Here is a 20,238-nt window from a genome sequence, read left to right as displayed (position 1 = left end):
TGGTTTAGCTTAGTTTTATAGAAAATTCATTAGGAATTTTAGTGGCATATGTGTGTTAAGAAAGTTAGCAATTACGTACTGAAACATATGCAGTGTTTTCTGCTTTAATATGTTACCGTTATAACCTTAGACATTCGGATATGATACACGATTTTTCTCTGACATATAACATTCGAAATATCTAATATATGTTTCACTGCCGATGAGCATAGTCTTATGGTAACGACAGGCTCTAATCCGAAGCCATTATAATCCTTGTTGATTGGTAATTCACTGACGGTCATAGCAGGTGTCATCCCATAAATTGCATTAAGTTTAGTATTGTTATCGGATCTAACTTATACTCGTAACATTTATTGAAGTTGTTATAGTTTGTTTATATTGTGAATCGGTGTATGTAAATATTGAGGCATGACCATGTAGGCTCATGCCCCTACTTGGTTGTGCTTCAATATGTACATATATTGATTCCAATCTATTCTGCAGATCATATCAATTAAATGGCATAAAGATCTCAGACCATAATTGGACTCTTCTACAATAAGAACAAATATATATATATATATAAACAAAAGAATTTCTAGGATATATCAGAAAAACACCAGTCTACAATATCATATAGATAAGATTGAAAATTGATTAATAAGTCTCCACCAAAAAAGATCTATTAAACTTTACATGGTATCGAAGCCAAGTTGGTAGAGAGATTATTAAATCAAACATGTCAAAAACCGTTAAGAGTAGAAGACAGACTTGAAGGTGATGTAAACTTCTTTTCATGGAAAATTCGGATTACTACGATTCTTGAAGAACTAGAACTAGAATCTTTTATTGAATTTGATATTCCAATTCTTGAAGATGAAATAGAAAAAGCCACTAAGAAAAGGCATAACAATAAAGCCAAGAAAATCATAGTAGACTTTGTAAAAGATCACATTCTCCCTTCCATATCAGATCTGAAGAAAGTTTTTGAAGTATTCATCACAATCAAAAATGCATTTGAAATCAACAACTCAAGCAGATTGATTACTTTGAAGAATCAACTGATGAATACTAAAATGAATAAAGGAGAAACAATCTCTTCGTATTTTGGAAGGATTTTTGAAATTAAAAATCATTTAAATTCTATTGGGAACAAAGTAGAGGATCAAGAACTCTCTATGTTAGCACTTAGAGGATTACCATTATCATGGGAAGCATTCATTCAAGTCTTAAGTAGACCCTCAATCCCATCAATTTATCAACTAAAGACTAACTATACATCAGAAGAGTCAAGATTAATTTCCAGAGGTATTGTATCAAATCAAGAGGGAGAAAATCAAGGTCTTTTCTCAGCTCCTAATCATCAAGGAAAGAAGAGGAAATTTAAAGGAAAGAAACATGATTATAAGAAAAAGAATAATAAAATTCAACAAAACTGATTTGTACAAAGTTAACTGTTATAAGTGAGAGAAATTCGGACATATCTTCAATAAGTGTCCTGAAGGGGAAAGAATCTTAGCCTCATTAGCCGAAAGTAAGAAAGATGAAAATCTATTATTCTACATTGCTTTATCAAGTGAGATAAACTCTAATGAAAGTGTGTGGATTATAGATAGTGGTGCTTCCTAAAATATAACTGGATGCAAAGAAAAATTTGAAACACTTGAAAATTACAGATCTAAAGGAGTTACTATTGGAGATTATTCCACTCATCTAGTCAAAGGTATTGGGACCTGTTCTATTCAACTAAGGACTGGAGTTACATTAAAGTTGAAAGATGTGCTATTTGTACCTGGAATAAAAAGGAATCTAATTCCAATCTTTGGATTAATTGATGAAGGATTTCAAGTTACATTCAACGAAGACAAAGTTTTGTACTGGCCTAAAAACTCAAATCTAAAAAATGCTATTACCATAGGAACCAGAGATGGGACCTTATACAAACTATGTAACATTCAAAATCAAGCTCTTAATCATGAAATAACAAATTCAAATGAAATTTGGCATAGGAGGCTTGGACATATTGGTTTTAGTTCACTACCCAAGATAGAAAAAATCACTTCTGGTATACCAAATCTAAACTCTAAACATATGAGTATATGTAAAGGATGTGCTCTAGGAAAGGACATAAAAAAACCTTTCCCTCCAAGTGAACACAAGTCCAAATCAATTCTGGAACTAATCCACTCTGATCTGTCTAGGCCCATGCCAACTCTTTCTCTAGGAGGTTACTCATATTATATAACATTCATTGATGATTACTCAAGGAAGACTTGGATTTATTTTCTAAAAGTAAATGAATCAAATGAAGTGTTATCAAAATTCAAAGAATTCAAAGAATTGGTAGAAAATCAAGTGTCAAAGAAAATTAAAACTCTAAGATCTGACAATGGGGGAGAATACACTTCTGAAATTTTCAAAGTTTTTTGTGCATTTGTTGGAATTAAGAGGGAGTATATAGTACCTTATAATCCTCAACAGAATGGGGTACCAAAAAGAAAAAATAAAGCTATTGTCGAAGCAGCAAAAGCTATGCTCCATGATCAAAACCTTCATTACTCATTCTAGGTGGAAGCTACAAATACTGCAGTATACATACAAAACAGATGTCCTCACTCCTTTCTAGAGAATACAACACCTAAAGAAGTCTTTACAGGAAATAAACCTGACTTTTCAGGATTTTTGGTTGTCCAGTGTATTATACATATACCCAAAGAAAGGAGAACTAAGTTAGAACCATCAGGAAAGAAAGGAATATTTGTTGGGTATAGTGAAAACTCAAACGGATACAGAGTTCATGTTCCTGGACAAAAATCAATAGAAGTGAGCATAGATGTCATATTTGAGAACACTGCTTTAAAACTATCTATAAGTCCAGATGATGAGCCCTATGCAGACTTAGATGGAAGTCCTCTACCTGAAATTTAGAGGGAGAGTATATCAGAAGAAACCAGATCAGTACAAGATGCAGAAAATAATAACATCTCTAATGTCAAGAAGAGACCTTTGTGGGCAAGAAAAATGCTTGAAGAAAATGACATTGAACCAGATGAAATCACTAAGGAAGTCAAGAAAACTAAAAATAAATAATGTTATACTGCACTAGTAACTAAGCTTACTAAATTTGAACCTATATTTGTTGAAGGAGCTTTAACTTGTCAAACATGGAAAGATGCTATGGTTGAAAAATATCAATCAATACTACAAAATGATGTCTGGGACATCGTACCTAGACCTAAACTCAAATTTGTTGTCTCTTCGAAGTGGCTCTATAAAATCAAATATGTAGCAGATGGGAACATTGAAAAACATAAAGCAAGGTTTGTTGCTCGAGGTTTTTCTCAGAAGGCACGTATTGATTATGAAGAAGCTTTTGCCCCGGTTGCTCTTTTCACTTCGGTCGGGGCAATTCTTGCAATAGCAGCAGCAAAAGGATGAAAGGTACACCAAATGGATGTGAAAACTGCATTCTTAAATGGGATCATAAATGAAGAAGTTTACATTGAACAGCCTGAAGGCTTTGTGATAAAAAATGAAAACCTATATGTATGCAAACTAAAAAAAGCTTTATATGGTCTCAAACAAGCACCCCGAGCTTGGTATGAAAGAATTGATAGTTATCTCACCAAATTAGAATACTCTAAAAATGAAGCCGATCCTAACATCTATTTTAAAATTTCTAATGGAGATATGATCATATTGGTTCTTTATGTTGATGACCTCTTGATAACAAGTGAAGATCATCTTATTACTAAATGCAAACAAGATCTTGCTGTTGAATTTGACATGAAAGACCTAGCTTTACTACATTATTTCTTGGGTCTAGAAGTACGTCAAAAGGAAGATCACATATTCTTAAATCAAGGAAAATATACTCAAGATATTCTAAATAGATGATGGACAACAAGCCACTTGCAATTCCAATGGAAACCAATTTACATAAACTGAAAGAGGAAGCAACACATTCAGAATCTATTGATCCTACCCTTTATAGACAAATCATTGGATCTCTAATGTTTTTGGTAAACACTAAGCCTAATATTTGCTATTCTAGAAATGTACTAAGTCACTTTATGTGTGAACCTAAGAAAATACACCTAATGGCTGCAAAACATGTTTTGAGATATCTACGTGGCACTATTGGTCTTGGACTAAAGTACATAAATGTTGAAATCAAGCTTGAAGGCTATAATGATTTTGATTGGGCTGGTTGTTCCATAAATCGTAAGAGTACCACCGGATGTTGTTTCAGTCTCAGATCAACAATGATATCATGGTTCAATAGAAAACAACCTACAATTGCTTTGAGTTCTACTGAAGCAAAATATATGGCAGCCTCCATGGGAGCACATGAAGCAGTTTGGTGAAGGAAGCTATTATTTGGATTATTTGGAAAGAAGTTAGATTCCACTGTAATCTATTGTGACAATCAAAGCTGCATCAAACTTTCTGCAAATCTAGTATTCCATAATCAGTCAAAGCACATTGAGACTCCTTACCACTATATCAGAGACATGGTTGACAGGGATGTGATCAAGCTGATCTATGTTAACACAAATGATCAAAATGCTGATATTTTCTCTAAACCTCTTGCAAGAGTGAAAATAGTGTATTTTAGAACTAAACTTGGTATGACAATTTTGTAATTACATTTTTGTAAAATTATTCATGAATATTATATTAAATTATATGGTTTGTAAACTTATTAAATGAAAGGTGACAATCTTTCATATATGTTTTAAAGGTATCTATTGTGAGATGACGATCTTATCAATAGATGACCAACGTTCTAATACCAAAAGTATTGAGTGTCATTGTTATTAGGCCGGATTATGCTGGACACATTGATATCCATCATGATTATTAGGCCGGATCTTGCCGGACATCATGAAAATTATTGATGTCATCGTTATTAGACCGGATTTTGTCAAACACATTGATATCCATCATGGTTATTAGGCCAGATCTTGCCAAACATCATGAAAATGATTGGTGTCACTGTTATTAGACTGGATTTTGCCGAACACATTGACATCATGGTTATTAGGCCGGATGTTGCCAAATACCATGAAAATCAATTGTTACATTATTTCAAACTTAAATTCATACTTTAAGTTTCAATCCTCCATTGCTAAAGAGGGAGAGTTAAGAAAGTTAGCAATTATGTATTGAAACATATGCAGTGTTTTCCGCTTTAATATGTTACCGTTATAACCTTAGACATTCGGATATGATACACCGAATTTTCTCTGACATATAACATTTGAAATATATGACATATGTTTCACTGTCGATGAGCAAAGTCTTATGGTAACGACAGGCTCTAATCCAAAGCCATTATAATCCTTGTTGATCGCTAATTCACCGACGGTCATAGCGGGTGTCATCCCATAAATTGCATTAAGTTTAATATTGTTATCGGGTCTAACTTATACTCGTAACATTTATTGAAGTTGTTATAGTTTGTTTATATTGTGAATCGGTGTATGTAAATATTGAGGCATGACCATGTAGGGTCATGCCCCTACTTGGTTGTGCTTCAATATGTACATATATTGATTCCAATCTATTCTGCAGATCATATCAATTAAATGGCATAAAGATCTCAAACCAGAATTGGACTCTTCTACAATAAGAACAGATATATATAAACAAAAGGATTTCTAGGATATACCAGATAAACACCAGTCTGCAATATCATATAGATAAGACTGAAAATTGATTAATAAGTCTCCACCAAATAAGATCTATTAAATTTTACAATGTGCACCTTTGCTAGATACCATTAATGGGGGAGTCAAGTCTAAGTTCAAGTGGATTTTAGAGGTAGAGAAATCCTTTGAGATGCTTAAGAAACAAGTGGCTACCTAACCTATTTTGCAATTGCCTAGTTTTGAGAAGCTTTTCACCTTAGAATGTGATGCAAGTGGCTTAGCAGTAGGAGGAGTGTTGAGTGAGGAAGATAGGCCAGTAGCCTTCTTCATTGAAAAGTTAAATGAAGCTAAAAAGACGTATTCTTCCTATGACCTAGAACTATATGCCTTAGTTCAATCTCTTAGGAAGTGGAGACATTACCTATTACCCAAGGAATTTGTTGTATTTACTGACAACCAAGCTTTCAGCTATATTAACACTCAAGAAAAGTTGAATAATAGACACTTGAAATGGATGGAGTACCTACAAGCCTTCACTTTCACAATCAAACACAAGAAAGGACAGATGAACAAAGTGGCAGATGCATTAAGCAGGAGATTGTTGACAATCCAAGAAGTTCAGTTACATAGCATTGGGATAGAGAGCTTCAAGAGTCTCTATAAGGAGGATGAAGACTTTGCAAAGGCTTACAAGGTATATTCTGACTTTGAGAACCATTTCCATAGCAAGTCCTCTGAATTTACCTTGCAGAATGGGTTGTTATTTAAGGGTAACCAATTATGTGTACCAAGGGGAACAATAAGGGAGAACCTAATTCAGGAAAAGCACAATGGAAGTCTAAGTGGTCACTTTGGTGTGAGCAGAACTCTAGAACTAGTCCAAAGATTCTACTATTGGCCAAAACTAGTCAAGGATATGACTAAGTATGTTGAGCAATGCATGGTATGTATGAAAGCCAAGGGTGGAATGAGTAATGCAGGTCTTTATCAGCCCTTACCATTTCCAAATAGGCCATGGGAGTGTGTGAGCATGGACTTCATAGTAGGTCTGCCCAAGACAAAACAGGGTTATGACAGTATTTATGTGGTAGTTGACAGATTCAATGAAATGGGACACTTCATTCCATGCAAGACTACAAATGATGCTAGTCACGTTGCACACTTATTCTTTAAGGAGGTTGTGAGGATTCATGGACTTCTATTAAGCATTTTTTCAGATAGAGATGTGAAGTTCATGAGTCATTTTTGGAAGACCTCGTGGAGCAGGCTTGGTACTAACCTTTCTTTTGGATCAGCCTACCATCCCCAAACAGATGGTCAGACTGAGGTGGTTAACAGGGTGTTGGGTAACCTCTTGGATGCCTAACTAAGGAGTATGGGCATGAATGGGATGTAATCATTCCCCAAGTAGAGTATGCTTACAATGACAACAAGAATAGGACCACAGGCAGAAGCCCATTTGAAATTGTGTGTGGGATGCATCCAAGGGGCGTATGTGAGAAATCTTGGAGGAATGGAATATAGAAGTGGACATGCTGAAGATTTTGCCCAAACCATGAAAGAAATCCAAGAGCAAGTGAAGAAAACTATCCAAGATAGCACCCAAAAGTTGAAAGACAAAGTAGATGAAAGGAGGAAAGACATTTAGTTTGCTATTGGAGATTATGTCATGGTGCATTTGAACAAGTCCAAGTTGTAGAAGGGTGTGCCAACTAAGCTACAAATGAAGAGAGTGGGGCCTTGCAAAATCATAGCCAAATATGGAGCAAATGCTTACAAGATTGATTTGCCATCAGATTTAGGCATCTCTCCTATTTTCAATGTGCAAGCTTTAGTTGAATTCAAAGGTACACTAACTCAGAGTGCTCACAACAATTAAGGGGTCAGTAATAATCTGGAACCTACAGTAGTACCTCCATCAAACATTGGAAGCTGAACAAGTGTTGGACTCAAGAGTTAAGAAGGCCACCAGACACAAGGTGTACATTGAGCACCTCATCAAGTGGAAACACAAGCTAGATTCAGAAGCAACTTGGGTTGTTGAGACAAACTTCAATATAGCTGGCATCCCCCAAGACCTATTGTCCACAGGAGTGACACAGTTTTCTTTTGTGGGGGAGTATGGTGCAAGGGCACCTAAGTAGGCTCATAGAAGACCTAGGGCTCCTAGGATATTTTGGCTTGTAGTGGTGCTAGCCACACCACTAGATTAATAATAGGACTAACCTAGTCGTAAGTTGAGGTATGTTAGGTTTAGGAAGCCTTATGAGGCCTTAGTTGCTCATAGTTGCATGATTAGGTCAAATAAGGCATTTTTGTGGTTTGGAGTATAGAATGACCAAATAAGTGCTATAAGGTCCTTTTTACATGTATTAAGTCAATTTAAGGCTTTTGGTGAAGTTTGGCAACCTTTGGAGCAAGTTTAAGGGCCAAACTCTAAAAGATACAAAAGTTGCTCAAAAATTGTCAATGTTGTCATTGACAACTTTTCGTTGCATTCGAGCAACTTTCTAGTTGAGGATTGGTAACTGTCTGAAACAGTTAGGATGGGACTTGGGATGTGCATTTAAGGTCACCCTCAACCTTTTGAAAGGATTTTTTTTGGAGGTTTTTGGCATTTTGATGTGTACGGATTGATAACAGGAACACAATCACAGTTTATGTTTTCTAAGATTTTTAGAATTTTAATGGATTGAATTTGGATCTGTAGTGTTCGGAAATATTAGAGGAGTTCAATTTAAGATTCTGTATAACATTAGTTTGTGATTTTGTAGGGTTTTAGTTGGTTTAATAAATTGTTTTGTTTCTAGCTTGCCTGCTGTCCTGAATCAGGCAACTGAGCAAAATGGAGTCATAGCTCCTCTTCCCACTGTGGAACTTGCACGGGTCTTTGGGATTAGGAAGATGACTCCTTGTACATACTGTACAGTAAAGGAGAGGCCCTGGAAAGCAAGGGAGACATTTTTGGGGTGATGCCCTAGGCGAGCCTGTGATGCATGGCTAGGGATCACAATATGCAGCAGAGGTGTTAGGAGGGATTGAATGCTTGGATTGCTTCAATCAAAGTTTGGAGTTTGTTAGAGGAATGTGTAATGAATCCCCAACTGCAAGGGGAGGTGTTGGTGAAAGTTCTAAGGAGAGTAAAACTCAATTCCTAGACAGGCTTTAGAAGCCTTAAAATCTTGATTTCTAGGCTTAATTTGTGGCTGTACTGTACAGACTGCTTGGGAACCTAGGTTCACCAAAATCTTTGAGTACTCTGAAAAGGGTGTCTGGATCCAAGGTTAATTCACACCCTTGTTAAGGACTTTTGCAAGTTATTCAGGATTTTCTTCATTAGGAGGGCTAATTGCTTGTAGCCCTATTGCAAGCAATTTTGAGCAATTTTACATGATTCTTGGAACTCAATTAGGGTTTCACTTCCTATTGTGGTTATAGGTCTTGAAGGGAATCCAAATGCCTTCCTAGATGACCATTCCTTCATTTGGAGCATCAGTTTAGTTGTTTGGGTTGATTGTAGAGCTAAAGAAGAGGAAGCAATAAGGCCAAAGCAAGCCTAGGGAGTAGTAAAGGAATGATTGTTCTACCTAGTTGGTGTGCACTAGTTGAATGGACTAGGACCTCATAGATAGGATCCTAAGGAGAGTAGGGTAACTAGCAACCATATGAGGTCAAGAGGAAGACCTAAGGAGACCCTAGGAGAAACTAGGGAGGAGCAAGACTAGTTGTTACATCAAGACCTGAACTTGAACTGGCAACTTTGCTTTTATCTTGGCAAGAAAAAGGCTTGAAGCCATGGGAAGGGGGTGCTTCGGTGAGGAGGAATGTCAATTGGTGAAGAGCAGTACAGTGGAGCAGACTGATACTGACCATTCTGATGAAGATCAATTTTGCTTTCAAAGAGGCTTTTTTTGAATCCTCTAAATCCAAGGCATTGCACCCTGTTCAGAAAACACAGTTACAATCAAAGGAGTCTGTTAGGAGGAAGATTCTAAGCTATGTTCCCCCAAGTTTCAGGGATGAAAACAACAGGGGACCGCAAGACATGTCTCTGGTACAGGACTACTGTTGGGCCATTTTTAGAGTATGGTAGGGGACGATAGGATGGCTATTAGAAAGTAGAGATTTTTTTTTAAATATAGAAAATTTTCAAATATCTATATCATAACATTGTTAAAGCATTTGTGATGGGCATTTTAGAAGTTTTAAGTGGCATTAAACTTGAATTGAGATTTCACATGAGCGTTGACAAACTTAACAAAATTCAAATGCTTTCATTGTCAATGTGCATGCATTATATAAAAACATTATAACAAAATGCCCAAAGGCTCCCTGTTTCAACTATAGTATGGCAAAAGCGTAGAAAATATATGACTGTCATTAGCCAGCAGGTGTGATTGGTAGGTCTGATCAAGATTGGTGCTTGCATTTAAGGTACTCACAGTATAAGGGGATGACTTAGGCAATGGAACCCCAAATTCTCAAGTTCCAGAAACATTTCAGGGATGGGGGTAACAAGGCAGGATTCAGGTCCCCTTGGAACACAGATTTGAAGGCTTGCAACTCCAACTTTTTCCACAGCTACAGGGATTTCATAAGGATCAGATTTTAGAAAAGGATTGAATCCCTGACCACAGTTCTTGCAAATGTGTTGCCTGATAAGGACACGCCACGATGCATTTTTCATGGCTTACATAATAGTGAAGAAAACACATCTGAAATTGGGGGGGGATGCAGGAGATAATCTGCAATGAATAAGGACCATGAGGTTCCGAGGATCCTGAGGATATGGAACAGCAGCAATGGGTATCCCCTTCCTTGGGTGACATTTCAGTCTGCCTTGCAGAGGATGCAACAGATCTATATCATTGTGATGAATGGATTAACTAAATTTTGTATGCAAGTTTATGGGAAGAAGACTGGAGATTGAGAAGATTAACAAATAGATGGGAGATACCTAGATTAATGCCAAGGGCCCATAATTGTCTCTGTTATCTAGAGGCTCCATCCGATTTCTATTTCAAATAACTGAGGATTAGGATTTCATCTTGAAAAAAAGGCCCATGGATCTTTGGTAGGGTTGGTGGTAGGGTTGGTGTGTATATATGCCAATGAAACCCTTTTTTAATCTAGAAGTTGATTCATCTACCAGAGTCTCACTTCAGATCCATTTTCACAGACTTTCTATGGTCATGCGAAATGCACTCTTAAAGTTACTAGCAAATAAAGTTGGAGATATTGATAGGATTGGTTCATAGATGGATGGGTTTCAGAATAGTTTTGCTAGGGTTTGCATAATAATTGACCAAACCGATATATATGTTTCTGGCATGATCAGATTGGGCATAAGAGAGTCATGTTTCAATCTTCTAAGTTTGTTGTTTCAGAAGTGCCCCGTTTGCAGGAATGTATTTTTATAATAGGAAAGCCTGACATGGATTTTCTATGGAGGACCCACAATTGTTTTATGGCTGATAGGGGAAAGGATTGAACAGTTCTTCACTTGCTCGTTCAAGGGAGTTCTTGGAAGTTTCAACTAGGGATTCTTCCATGCCCATCGAGGAGTTGGTCAACTTGGATTGGAAAATATGAGGGGCTGTGGAAGGATAAAGCAGTAAATTTGTATTTGCCTTGCGATGTTGATATTCAGTTTTTGAATGGTGAGGATTTGGTGCTTCAGGAAAACAGGTAGATAGAGGAAGATGAAGTACTATTCCCTAAAACTTTAACCATCTCTGAAATGAGAGCAAAATCAGAATGGGAAAATGTGTTCCTAAAGGAAAGCACAGAAAAAAGTCTAGGAAGAGAAAAGGGGAAGGCAATGGCTCTTGTAAACAGACTTCTATTGGCAAGTTTTTTTCTCAAGGGAATTCTAAGATTTTTAAAGGGGCTGCGGAGTGGCATAGGATTCTTCCATCCACTCTACTAGTGATGCTGAGAGTAGTTGGGTTTCTGAACTCAAGTTTGAGGCCCTTTTTAAAGATTGGGAGTTGAATAATTGCTTGAGAAGTTTATCTCCAGCAATTTAAAATACTTTCACTACCACTACTGCCAAAGAAGTTAAAATGAAAAGAATCAAAAAGCCATTGAAACAACTGGTGGCGGTTCGCAATAGACCATGGAGGCTCTCCTTGCTCATAGGAAAGGAGGTTGATTCTTACACATGCCTGATTAAAATTTTTCCTCTTTTTCAAGGCCTAGTGATGTTGGATTTGGGTAGGAAATGTCTCTTTTATGGGTTTGTTCTTTACCTATTGCTGAAGATGAACGTGTTTTTGTGTCTGGTATCCACTTTGCACAACATTTTGGATCAAAAGCTGTAATATGTCACCTGGCTTTCTCAAGCAGAGCCACTTAAGTTGTACTGGTATTGATTTTGGTCCAGCATGATTAAGTTTTTGGAAGAGTTGACCCAAAAATTTAAAAAAACCAACTCAATTTCCTCAATATTTGTCATGTATGTGCATAATTGAAGTTTTGATTTACATTTCTTCATAAAAGGTTTAAAGTACCTAATAATCAGTTTGAATTAAGACTCCTTGCACTCAAGAATTGTTACCAAGCAAATGCCTCTTTTGTAAGTTTGTTTGTTACCTATCACTGAAATGAACGTGTTTTTGCATCTGGTATCCACTATGCACAAGATTTTGGATCAAAACCTGTAAAATGTCACCTGGCTTTCTCAAGCAGGACCACCTAAGTTGCACTGGTATTGACTTTGGTCCAGCTCGATTAAGTTTCCAGAAGAGTTGACCCAAAAAAAATCAACTCAATTTCCTCAATATTTGTCATGTATGTGCATAATTGAAGTTTTGATTTACATTTCTTCATAAAACGTTTAAAGTACTTGATAATCAGTTTGAATTAAGACTCGTTGCACTCAAGCATTGTTACCAAGTGTGACGCCCCCCAACCTTCTTGACTCGAATGTTCAATATTTGTCTACAAGTGCATGGAAGAAATAGTTCTCCTGGTTCCTAAGATTCATATTCCTGTTGTTCATAAGTATTACAACAACTTTTTTCATCAAGATACAAATTTCATTTTCAGCCTAGAAGCTCACGCATTTCAACAAGGCCTGACTACGTAGCTTAATCAAAAACATAGGAAATGATAAATTATGTAATACGTTATTCATCGGTGCTTTAACAATCTATACTCATAGACTAAGATAAATTCAAACCAGAATCTGCAATCTGAGGTCACTAATTCTAATATATTTCTTATCCAAGGAATCATAGAACCAAGCTCCAAAAATGCTGTGCAACTTATTCAATTTATGTTAAAAACTTGTGCTCATATTAGGTATCGGTACCAGCGTAGCAAATATGCATGTTAGCGCAATTACAACAGCCTAGAATCGGCAATGGTTGCCTAATAAGAAATAGGCTCAATTCCAATCTGGGATCACAGTGTAGGTTCGAATTCATTAACAAAATCCTTACTATTCCTCAACAAAAGTCCATGGCAAAAGCCTCGATATAAAAACTAATGAAATAAGATGTCAATTTGCTGACAATGTTAACTGTAAAGTCCTCGATATGTTTTTATTGAGATCGACCCTTCTGCAACAGCTTGCAGAGCCCCTAAACTAAGAATCAAAATAACATTTGACAGAATTGGAGTAAAATGAAAAAGAGCAAAAATCAAGAAGAAGAAGAAGAGAAAGCCGGGGAACCGAGAAGAAGAGGAAAAGGTCTGAAAGAAGCTTACTTTGGGCGGGATCGAAGTGAAACAGAAGAGCGGGCGATGGTTCCTCGGCAATGGAACGAACCTCCTCCTCCTCTTCCTTCGCCATCTTTGCTGGGACAGCGAGAGGAACCCCACCACCAACACCCGGTTCCTCCATCTCAGAGGAAGATGAAGTCGAAGATGAGGATGACGATGAAGATGAAGATGAGGAAGTGGAAGTGGAAGAAGAGGAGCCACTACTGTCCGAAGAAATTGACGACGAGGACGAATATTCGTCATTGTTAGAGTTCACCATTTTCTCTTTCTATCAATCCTCTTCCTTCTCCCTTCACTGCCCTTCCCTGTGCGTGTGGTCTCGTTTTCTCTTTTACTTCATTGGGAGGTCCCGATACCGATACCGATACCGATACCGATGCCCATTCCCATCCCAATACCAACGCCAACTCTTTCTTCTTCCTCGCCAATCGAATTATCAATTGGGTCGCACTGTTTTCTTCTCTTCAACTGGCTCCAATCTACAAGTCCCTTAATTTTTTTTTACCAATAACCAGGGTCCACTACGCAAAAGTCCTCTATAGATTTGACTCCACAATTTGTGCAGTACTTTTTTTGAAATGCTACTTTTCCTCGCTCTCTAGAAAACTATCTTTTTGTATTTTTTACTGCTTTTTCGCATAATTATTTTTTAATGGTGACATTTTTATGTATCTTTCTCATTTATTTAGTTTTAAATATACTTGGATTAGTTTTTTCTTAATTAAAATATGTATATATTGATAAAAGAGTATATGGTGTATAAAGTTAGATGTATTAGTGTTATATATATAATAATGATTTTATTTATTCATATGTATTTGTATATATTTGTATGTATTATTGTAAATGTTCAGATGTAATCTATTGTAAATTCTTGAATAACTCAACCACAATAGAATTGACAAACAAATCAACAGTACTAATGGAATTCTAAATTGTGCCCATGCATATAAAAAAATAAGAGTTGTATTATAGTGTCTTACCTAATGCAAACAATTAAGTATGACCTATGTTTTATGTTCATATTAACTAACAAAAAATTCAAAGCACATTCATATGAGTATATTACACAATATAGAGGTTGGCAGGGGCATGTGTTGGTCGGATAATGGTATTGGTCATTTTTTAGCCCGTGGGTGGGAGCCTTCAATTTGAGACCCACCTAGGTGTGTTCTCGGTGGGGGGGCCTGCGAGGTTCTGCGATTGTGGGACTTCTGCCCATCTCTTCCTCATTTTGTTGAGTCCTAGTTCGTTTGCATGGGGGACCGAGGCATAGCCTCTTCTTAGATTTCATTCGGAGATATGGAGATGGGTGAGTCGTCTTCTATGTTGCATGTCAGCGATAAGGATCTAACTGGTAAATCTCAATCTGGGAAGGTGATGTCTCTCCAAAAGGGATGTTTCGATTAAGAAAAGTTAACAAATGTTTGCAAAGATCTGAGGATTGACCAATTTTGGTTATTCAACCTACACAAGTTTCGGAGGATGTCGAATACTGGTGCAATCATGCCCTCGTTTGCAAATTTCTAGGCCTTCGCCTTTCTTTACCTGTGCTAGAATCCTCGGCACGCCATGTGTGGAACCGAGAAGGAGACATGGAGATTTTGTTAGCTGCTAATAATTATTTTATGGTTATCTTTTCAAGCATGATGGATAGGATTAAGGCATTTAAAGGAGGCCCTTATTTCTTTAACAAGGTAGGGCTCTTCATTAAGCCTTGGCACACAGGCTTCAACTCTGCTAAGGAGATCCCCTCGTGAGTTCCTGTGTGGGTTCACTTGCCAAGGATTCCTTTGGAATTCTAGAAGGAAGATATTCTTCACTCAATCTCTTTACTTTTTGGAAAACCTGTGGATTCGACTACACAAACTCGGGATTGTAAGGTAATTTCTTTTGCCCATATTTGTGCAGAAGTTGATTTAAATAATTTGTTGCCAAATTCTCTGGAGATTTGCTTGGGATCATCTTCCTGGATCCAACAGCTGGATTACGAGACCCTTCCATTTAGATGCAGAATTTGCCATGAATGTGGTCATTTACATCGCAGATGCCCCAGGAATAAGTTTTCCCCCTTGGTTGTCCTCGAACCTTCTAGGATGGACAAGGGGAAGGCTCCTCTATGTAATGGACCTATTGATAGCGAGTGATTTATTCAAGTTAAGTCTCGTAGCAAAGGCAAAGGTAAGAAGAGATCTTGGATGGACAGATAGAATGATGGCACCTTTAATACGTTTGATGCTCTTGGTGACTTGGTCCAAGAGGAAGGTACTTGAGCTCTCTTCTTGTGCTAAAGGTTAGCATGAGGTACAAGTTGAAGATGTGCAGAAGGAGGATTAGATTTTATCTTCAAGGTACCAACAAGTTGGACAGTTGGCTATTGATATGCCTCCTCAAGTTCAGGATTTTGGAGACCTTTGAGGGTCACAGGGTACAAAGGGCTCAATTCTGGTGGCTCTTGATCCCCTTACTCCTAAGAGGACTTTAGATTCTGTAAAGGGTAATAAAGCTCCTCTTGTCTTAGGCATCCAACAAAAAACCTTCAAAAAGCGGTTTTTAGATAAACCAACAAAGAGTGGTAGGAAGACTGATCAAGAGAAGGTGAGGATCATGGGTGATACTTTGGTTGAGTCTAGGTCTATGAAACCCATTTATTCTCACTTCTGCCACCCCCATAAATGATTGTTTTGTCATGGAATGTAAGGGGGTTGAACAACATCCCTAGACAAAAGGTTGTCCACGGATTAATTGAATCCTAGTCTTCTGATGTGGTATTTATTTAGAAAACTAAGCTTACAATTGATGGTTTGGCTAATTGTGCTTCGTGTATCTAGCCCCAAGGCTCTTGGTAGGGGGTGGGTGCTTTGAACAGTTTGGGGGGGGGCTTGTTTTTGGAACCCAAGGAAATTTTCCCCCTTATGGTGGATTTCTAGTTGGTCCTCCATTTCTTTGGTTGCCTCTAGTTTTGAGATTTGAGAAAGGTGTCTTTTATCCAATATTTATGCTCCTACTGACTTTTTAGGTAAGTCCCATTTATGGACTCATACCGGTCCTTGGACCCATTCCTCCCATTGATTATGGCTAGAAATTTTAATGATGTTCCTAGTCTAGATGAAAAACGAGGGGGGCTAGCCAGGCTGGACTCATCTTCAAATCTGCTCAGGGATATGGTTGTTTCCTTGAATCTCATCAATATGAAGCCAACCAATGGTGTTTTTACATGGCTATCTTAGAAAGGCTTGATAGATTTTTGGTTTCCTGCTATTGGATGAACAATAGTTGGATCACCAGTTCTGAAATTCTTGACTAGACAAGCTCTAATCACTGGCCTATTAAGCTCTCCATAACCTCTTATAGAGTCACCAAAAATCCCTCTTTCAAATTTTAGTTGATGTGGTTAAGAGACCTATCTCTACCAAACCTTATGTTGGATTGGTGGTATGAGGGGATGCCTGCCCATGGGACGACCATGTTCACTTTCAGTAAGAACCTTCAACATGTGAAGTACAAGCTTAAGAGATGGAATCAACAGTATTTTGGGAACCTACATGCTTAGAAGATAGCTGCTCAATCCAAGTTGGATAATATTACTTGTTAGATTCGGGACCAAGGGTTGACTTCTGATCTATGTAAAGTTGAATTCTCGGCTCTAAAGGGACTTGAAGAGTGGGAGCTTTGAGAGGAGATTTTATGGAAGCAAAAATCTCATGTAATTGGCTGCAGGAGGGGGATAGGAACGCTACTTTCTTTCATAACTTGGTTAAGGCTTGAAGGCAGGGGAATTCTATCTCCTCTCTTGTCTCAACTAATGGAGCTCGGATCTCTTCTTGTGAAAAAATTTCTAAGGAAGTTGTCAACTATTTTTTTAATCTTTTTACCAGGGAGGATCTTACAGCTAGGACCAAGGAGTGGTTGATCTTGGATTGTATCCCCCATCTGGTCCCTACTAAGATGAATAGGGCCCTCTTAAGTCCTATCTCATTACCTGAATTGGAGAAAGTTGTGTTTAATATGAGAAAAGGTAAGGCCCTTGACCCAAATGGATTTTTGATTGAGTTTTTTCAAAAATTCTAGGAAATAATAAAGTTTGATCTCCTAAATGTGGTTCAAGAATCACATAGAAACAAGCAGATGTTGAAGTCTTTGAATCCTACCTTCTTGGCTCTCATACCTAAGAAGGAAGGGGCTAATCAATTGGATCAATTTAGGCCTATATTGTTATGTAATGTTGTCTATAAGATCATCACCAAATTGATTGCTTAGAGACTCAAACCACATCTTGGTTCTTTGATCTCTGCTAATGTAATGTCCCCATTTTAGCAGTTGACCAAGTGTGTGCGCGTTAGCCTTGTTCTACATGATCCCGAGGGCGAACGAAGGGTTTAATGGGATCTTGGAGTGTTTTGGCCTAGTCATTTCCAGTTTGGGCCAAAATGAAGTTGATTTACTTAGTTTCAGGCATACTTACTATTTTTAGTAAGTCGGCAGGACACAGTGCAAGTCAATTTTGGTGATTGGATTCGATACTCCTCAGTGAGAGCTTTCTGATGAGCTATCACTCGCATTATTCGGAGTTCGATTGCTAATACATTTTAATGCCTGAAGTTTTATCAAAGTAACGTCTAATTTAATTGTAAAATATTAAAGTGTTACTTTAATATTTATTTTATGGTGATGTGTACCCAAGGGAGACATAAGGGGTATTTTAATATATGTTTTATATTACACATCTTTTATCCCACATTGCCCATATGAGTTGAGCGGACCCGTGGGAATAGAATAAAAGGAAGCATTTGTGGCTTCATTAGACAGGGTTGAATAAGAGAAGAAATTGGTGTGAGAGTTGCAGCTTTGTTTTTGGCATTTGAGGACGTCTATCCTCTCTTGTAACATTTTAGACGTCATTCCCTTGGGGTTTGGCTTTTGGAATTCTTTCTTATTGGCTTCATTATCAGGCAGTTTAGTTGCATTTCCGGCTACAGGCAGATTTGATATTTTGCTCATATATTCTTCACTACTTGTCCGACGCTTATGCCGCTTGGAGGGAATGGTATTATGAAGGTAGTGGACTGATTGGAGGACAAAGTATTGTAGCAACAAGTTCGTAAGCATGGGCTGGAGTATTATGACAATATTGCTGAAGTAATTAATGAGTTGATAAATCTGCCATGTATTTGGTTTTATGAATTCTGAAAATAACATTTTATTAGCAGCCGTTCATTTCCACTTTGCATATTATTGTAGTTTCTTTCTTGTTTATGTTGTATGATACCAATTCCATGCACAAAACACAACAAACAAATAAACGTTTGATTTTCGAAGTTATAAGGGGTTTTAAGAAGTTGAATGCAAATTGTTTGACATAATTCCTTTCAGCAATTTGGTTTAGTTTTTTGGGACATCCAGGGGTGCCCATTATAGTGGTATCAGAGCTATAAGTCCTGCCATGCTGTGGAGGTCTTATAGGGAATTTGGAACAGCCGGATAGAGGGAAAAAGTGTTTGACAAAATGTCAAAACACTAAAATCAGAAATAAATAAAAAACACAGGCTAAGCATTTATGTTTGAGCATGCGACAGGGGTCTTATAATTTATGCGATACCAGAGCAAGACAAAATAGGATTTCAGACTTGCAAAGCAAATAGTCTAGTACATCCGTACAGGGGGACAGTGAATCCAACCATACAGACACAGAGGAGATATTTTGTGATCAGGACAATAATATGGGTGATCGAGATGACAGGAATACAGGATTAGGCGGAGGTAGAAATGCTGGTCTAGATCAAGGGGAGGTACTATTCCAACAGTTACTGGATACATTAGAGCAGGGGCAGCGTATGCAGCAGGAGCAGAATAGGCGAATGGACATGATGTTGCAGCTCATGGCTAGACAGATGGGTGTCAATATTAATCCAGGTGATGCCAACAACAGAAACAATAACAACGAGGGAAACAATAACAACGGGGGAAACAATAACCATGAAGGCCAAGGCAACAACAATGGTCCTGAGAATAACATTAATGGTAATAATGGACACGACAACAATGGGAATGAGGCTGATAACTTTAGACACATTGCACGCCCAGCACAGACTGCGAGCTCGAGACCTCTTCTACCCACTTTCCCACCCAGAGATCCGGTTCAACCAGTAAACGAACCGCAAATTACCGAGTTACAAGATCAGTTCAAGAGGGACTGGGAGGCTAGTGGACCAAAGTTTCAGGCGGATATTTCTCTTAGAGATTATATGGACTTGAGGATGAGACACATGCCTAAAGAAGGAGGGAGGAATCAAAACTTTGAGCTGAGGAAGAAAGTTGGAAAACTTTCCTTACCTTATTATGATGCTTCAGGGAAGATGACTACACGAGCTTGGGTGCAGAAGGTAGATACATACTTGCAGCTAAATCCTATGCCTGAGGAGGAGGCTATCAAGTATGCGGCTATGCACTTGGATGGCGTTGCACATGAATGGTGGCATCATGGCATGGTGACTTTGGGGCATAATCAGATTACATCCTATGAGGAATTCACCAAAACATTGATTGGGAGATTTGACACTAAGGATCCTGAGTTACATTTCAAGGAGCTAGCACAGTTATTTTAGTCAGGTTTTGTGGATGCTTATATTGCCGAGTTTCAGCGCTTGTCTGTACTTGTTACTGATATCTCTCCTAGGAGATTGGTGGTGTTATTTTGTGATGGTCTTGCTGATCCATTACGAGGTTGGGTGAAGGGACATGATCCACTCACGTTAGGTGAAGCAACTAAAAAGGCACGAGATTTAGCCCCTTCGGTATACAAAGGAAAAAACCATTCAACAGATTCTTCCTACCGCAAGGACAAAGACAAAAAATCGTTTCAGAAAGAGTATAG

The 20,238-nt window shown here is 37.8% G+C and overlaps 1 protein-coding gene across 6 annotated transcripts in view; it reads right to left on the bottom strand.

Annotated features, from left to right (window-relative positions):
• The window catches only part of LOC149539847 (uncharacterized), a 190,568-nt gene extending 176,639 nt beyond the window's left edge, over positions 1–13,929 (bottom strand). For 4 of the 6 annotated variants that reach the window (XM_089801029.1, XM_089801033.1, XM_089801031.1 and 1 more), the window contains exon 1: positions 13,350–13,874. In XM_089801029.1, the coding sequence (XP_089657155.1) occupies positions 13,350–13,623 (274 nt within the window). In that variant the 5' untranslated portion in view covers positions 13,624–13,874. Of the gene's footprint in view, positions 1–13,349 lie in introns of all 6 variants that reach the window. The other 2 variants (XM_089801030.1, XM_089801034.1) reach the window with 2 other exon arrangements.
• Positions 13,930–20,238: the final 6,309 nt, after the last annotated feature.

Source organism: Cupressus sempervirens, chromosome 9 (genome assembly GCF_028749045.1).
Source record: "Cupressus sempervirens isolate cs-2001-9-10 chromosome 9, ASM2874904v1, whole genome shotgun sequence".
NCBI classification, from domain to species: Eukaryota; Viridiplantae; Streptophyta; class Pinopsida; order Cupressales; family Cupressaceae; genus Cupressus; species Cupressus sempervirens.
Note: the sequence above shows the minus strand (reverse complement) of the source record. Positions and strands in the feature narration are given on the sequence as shown.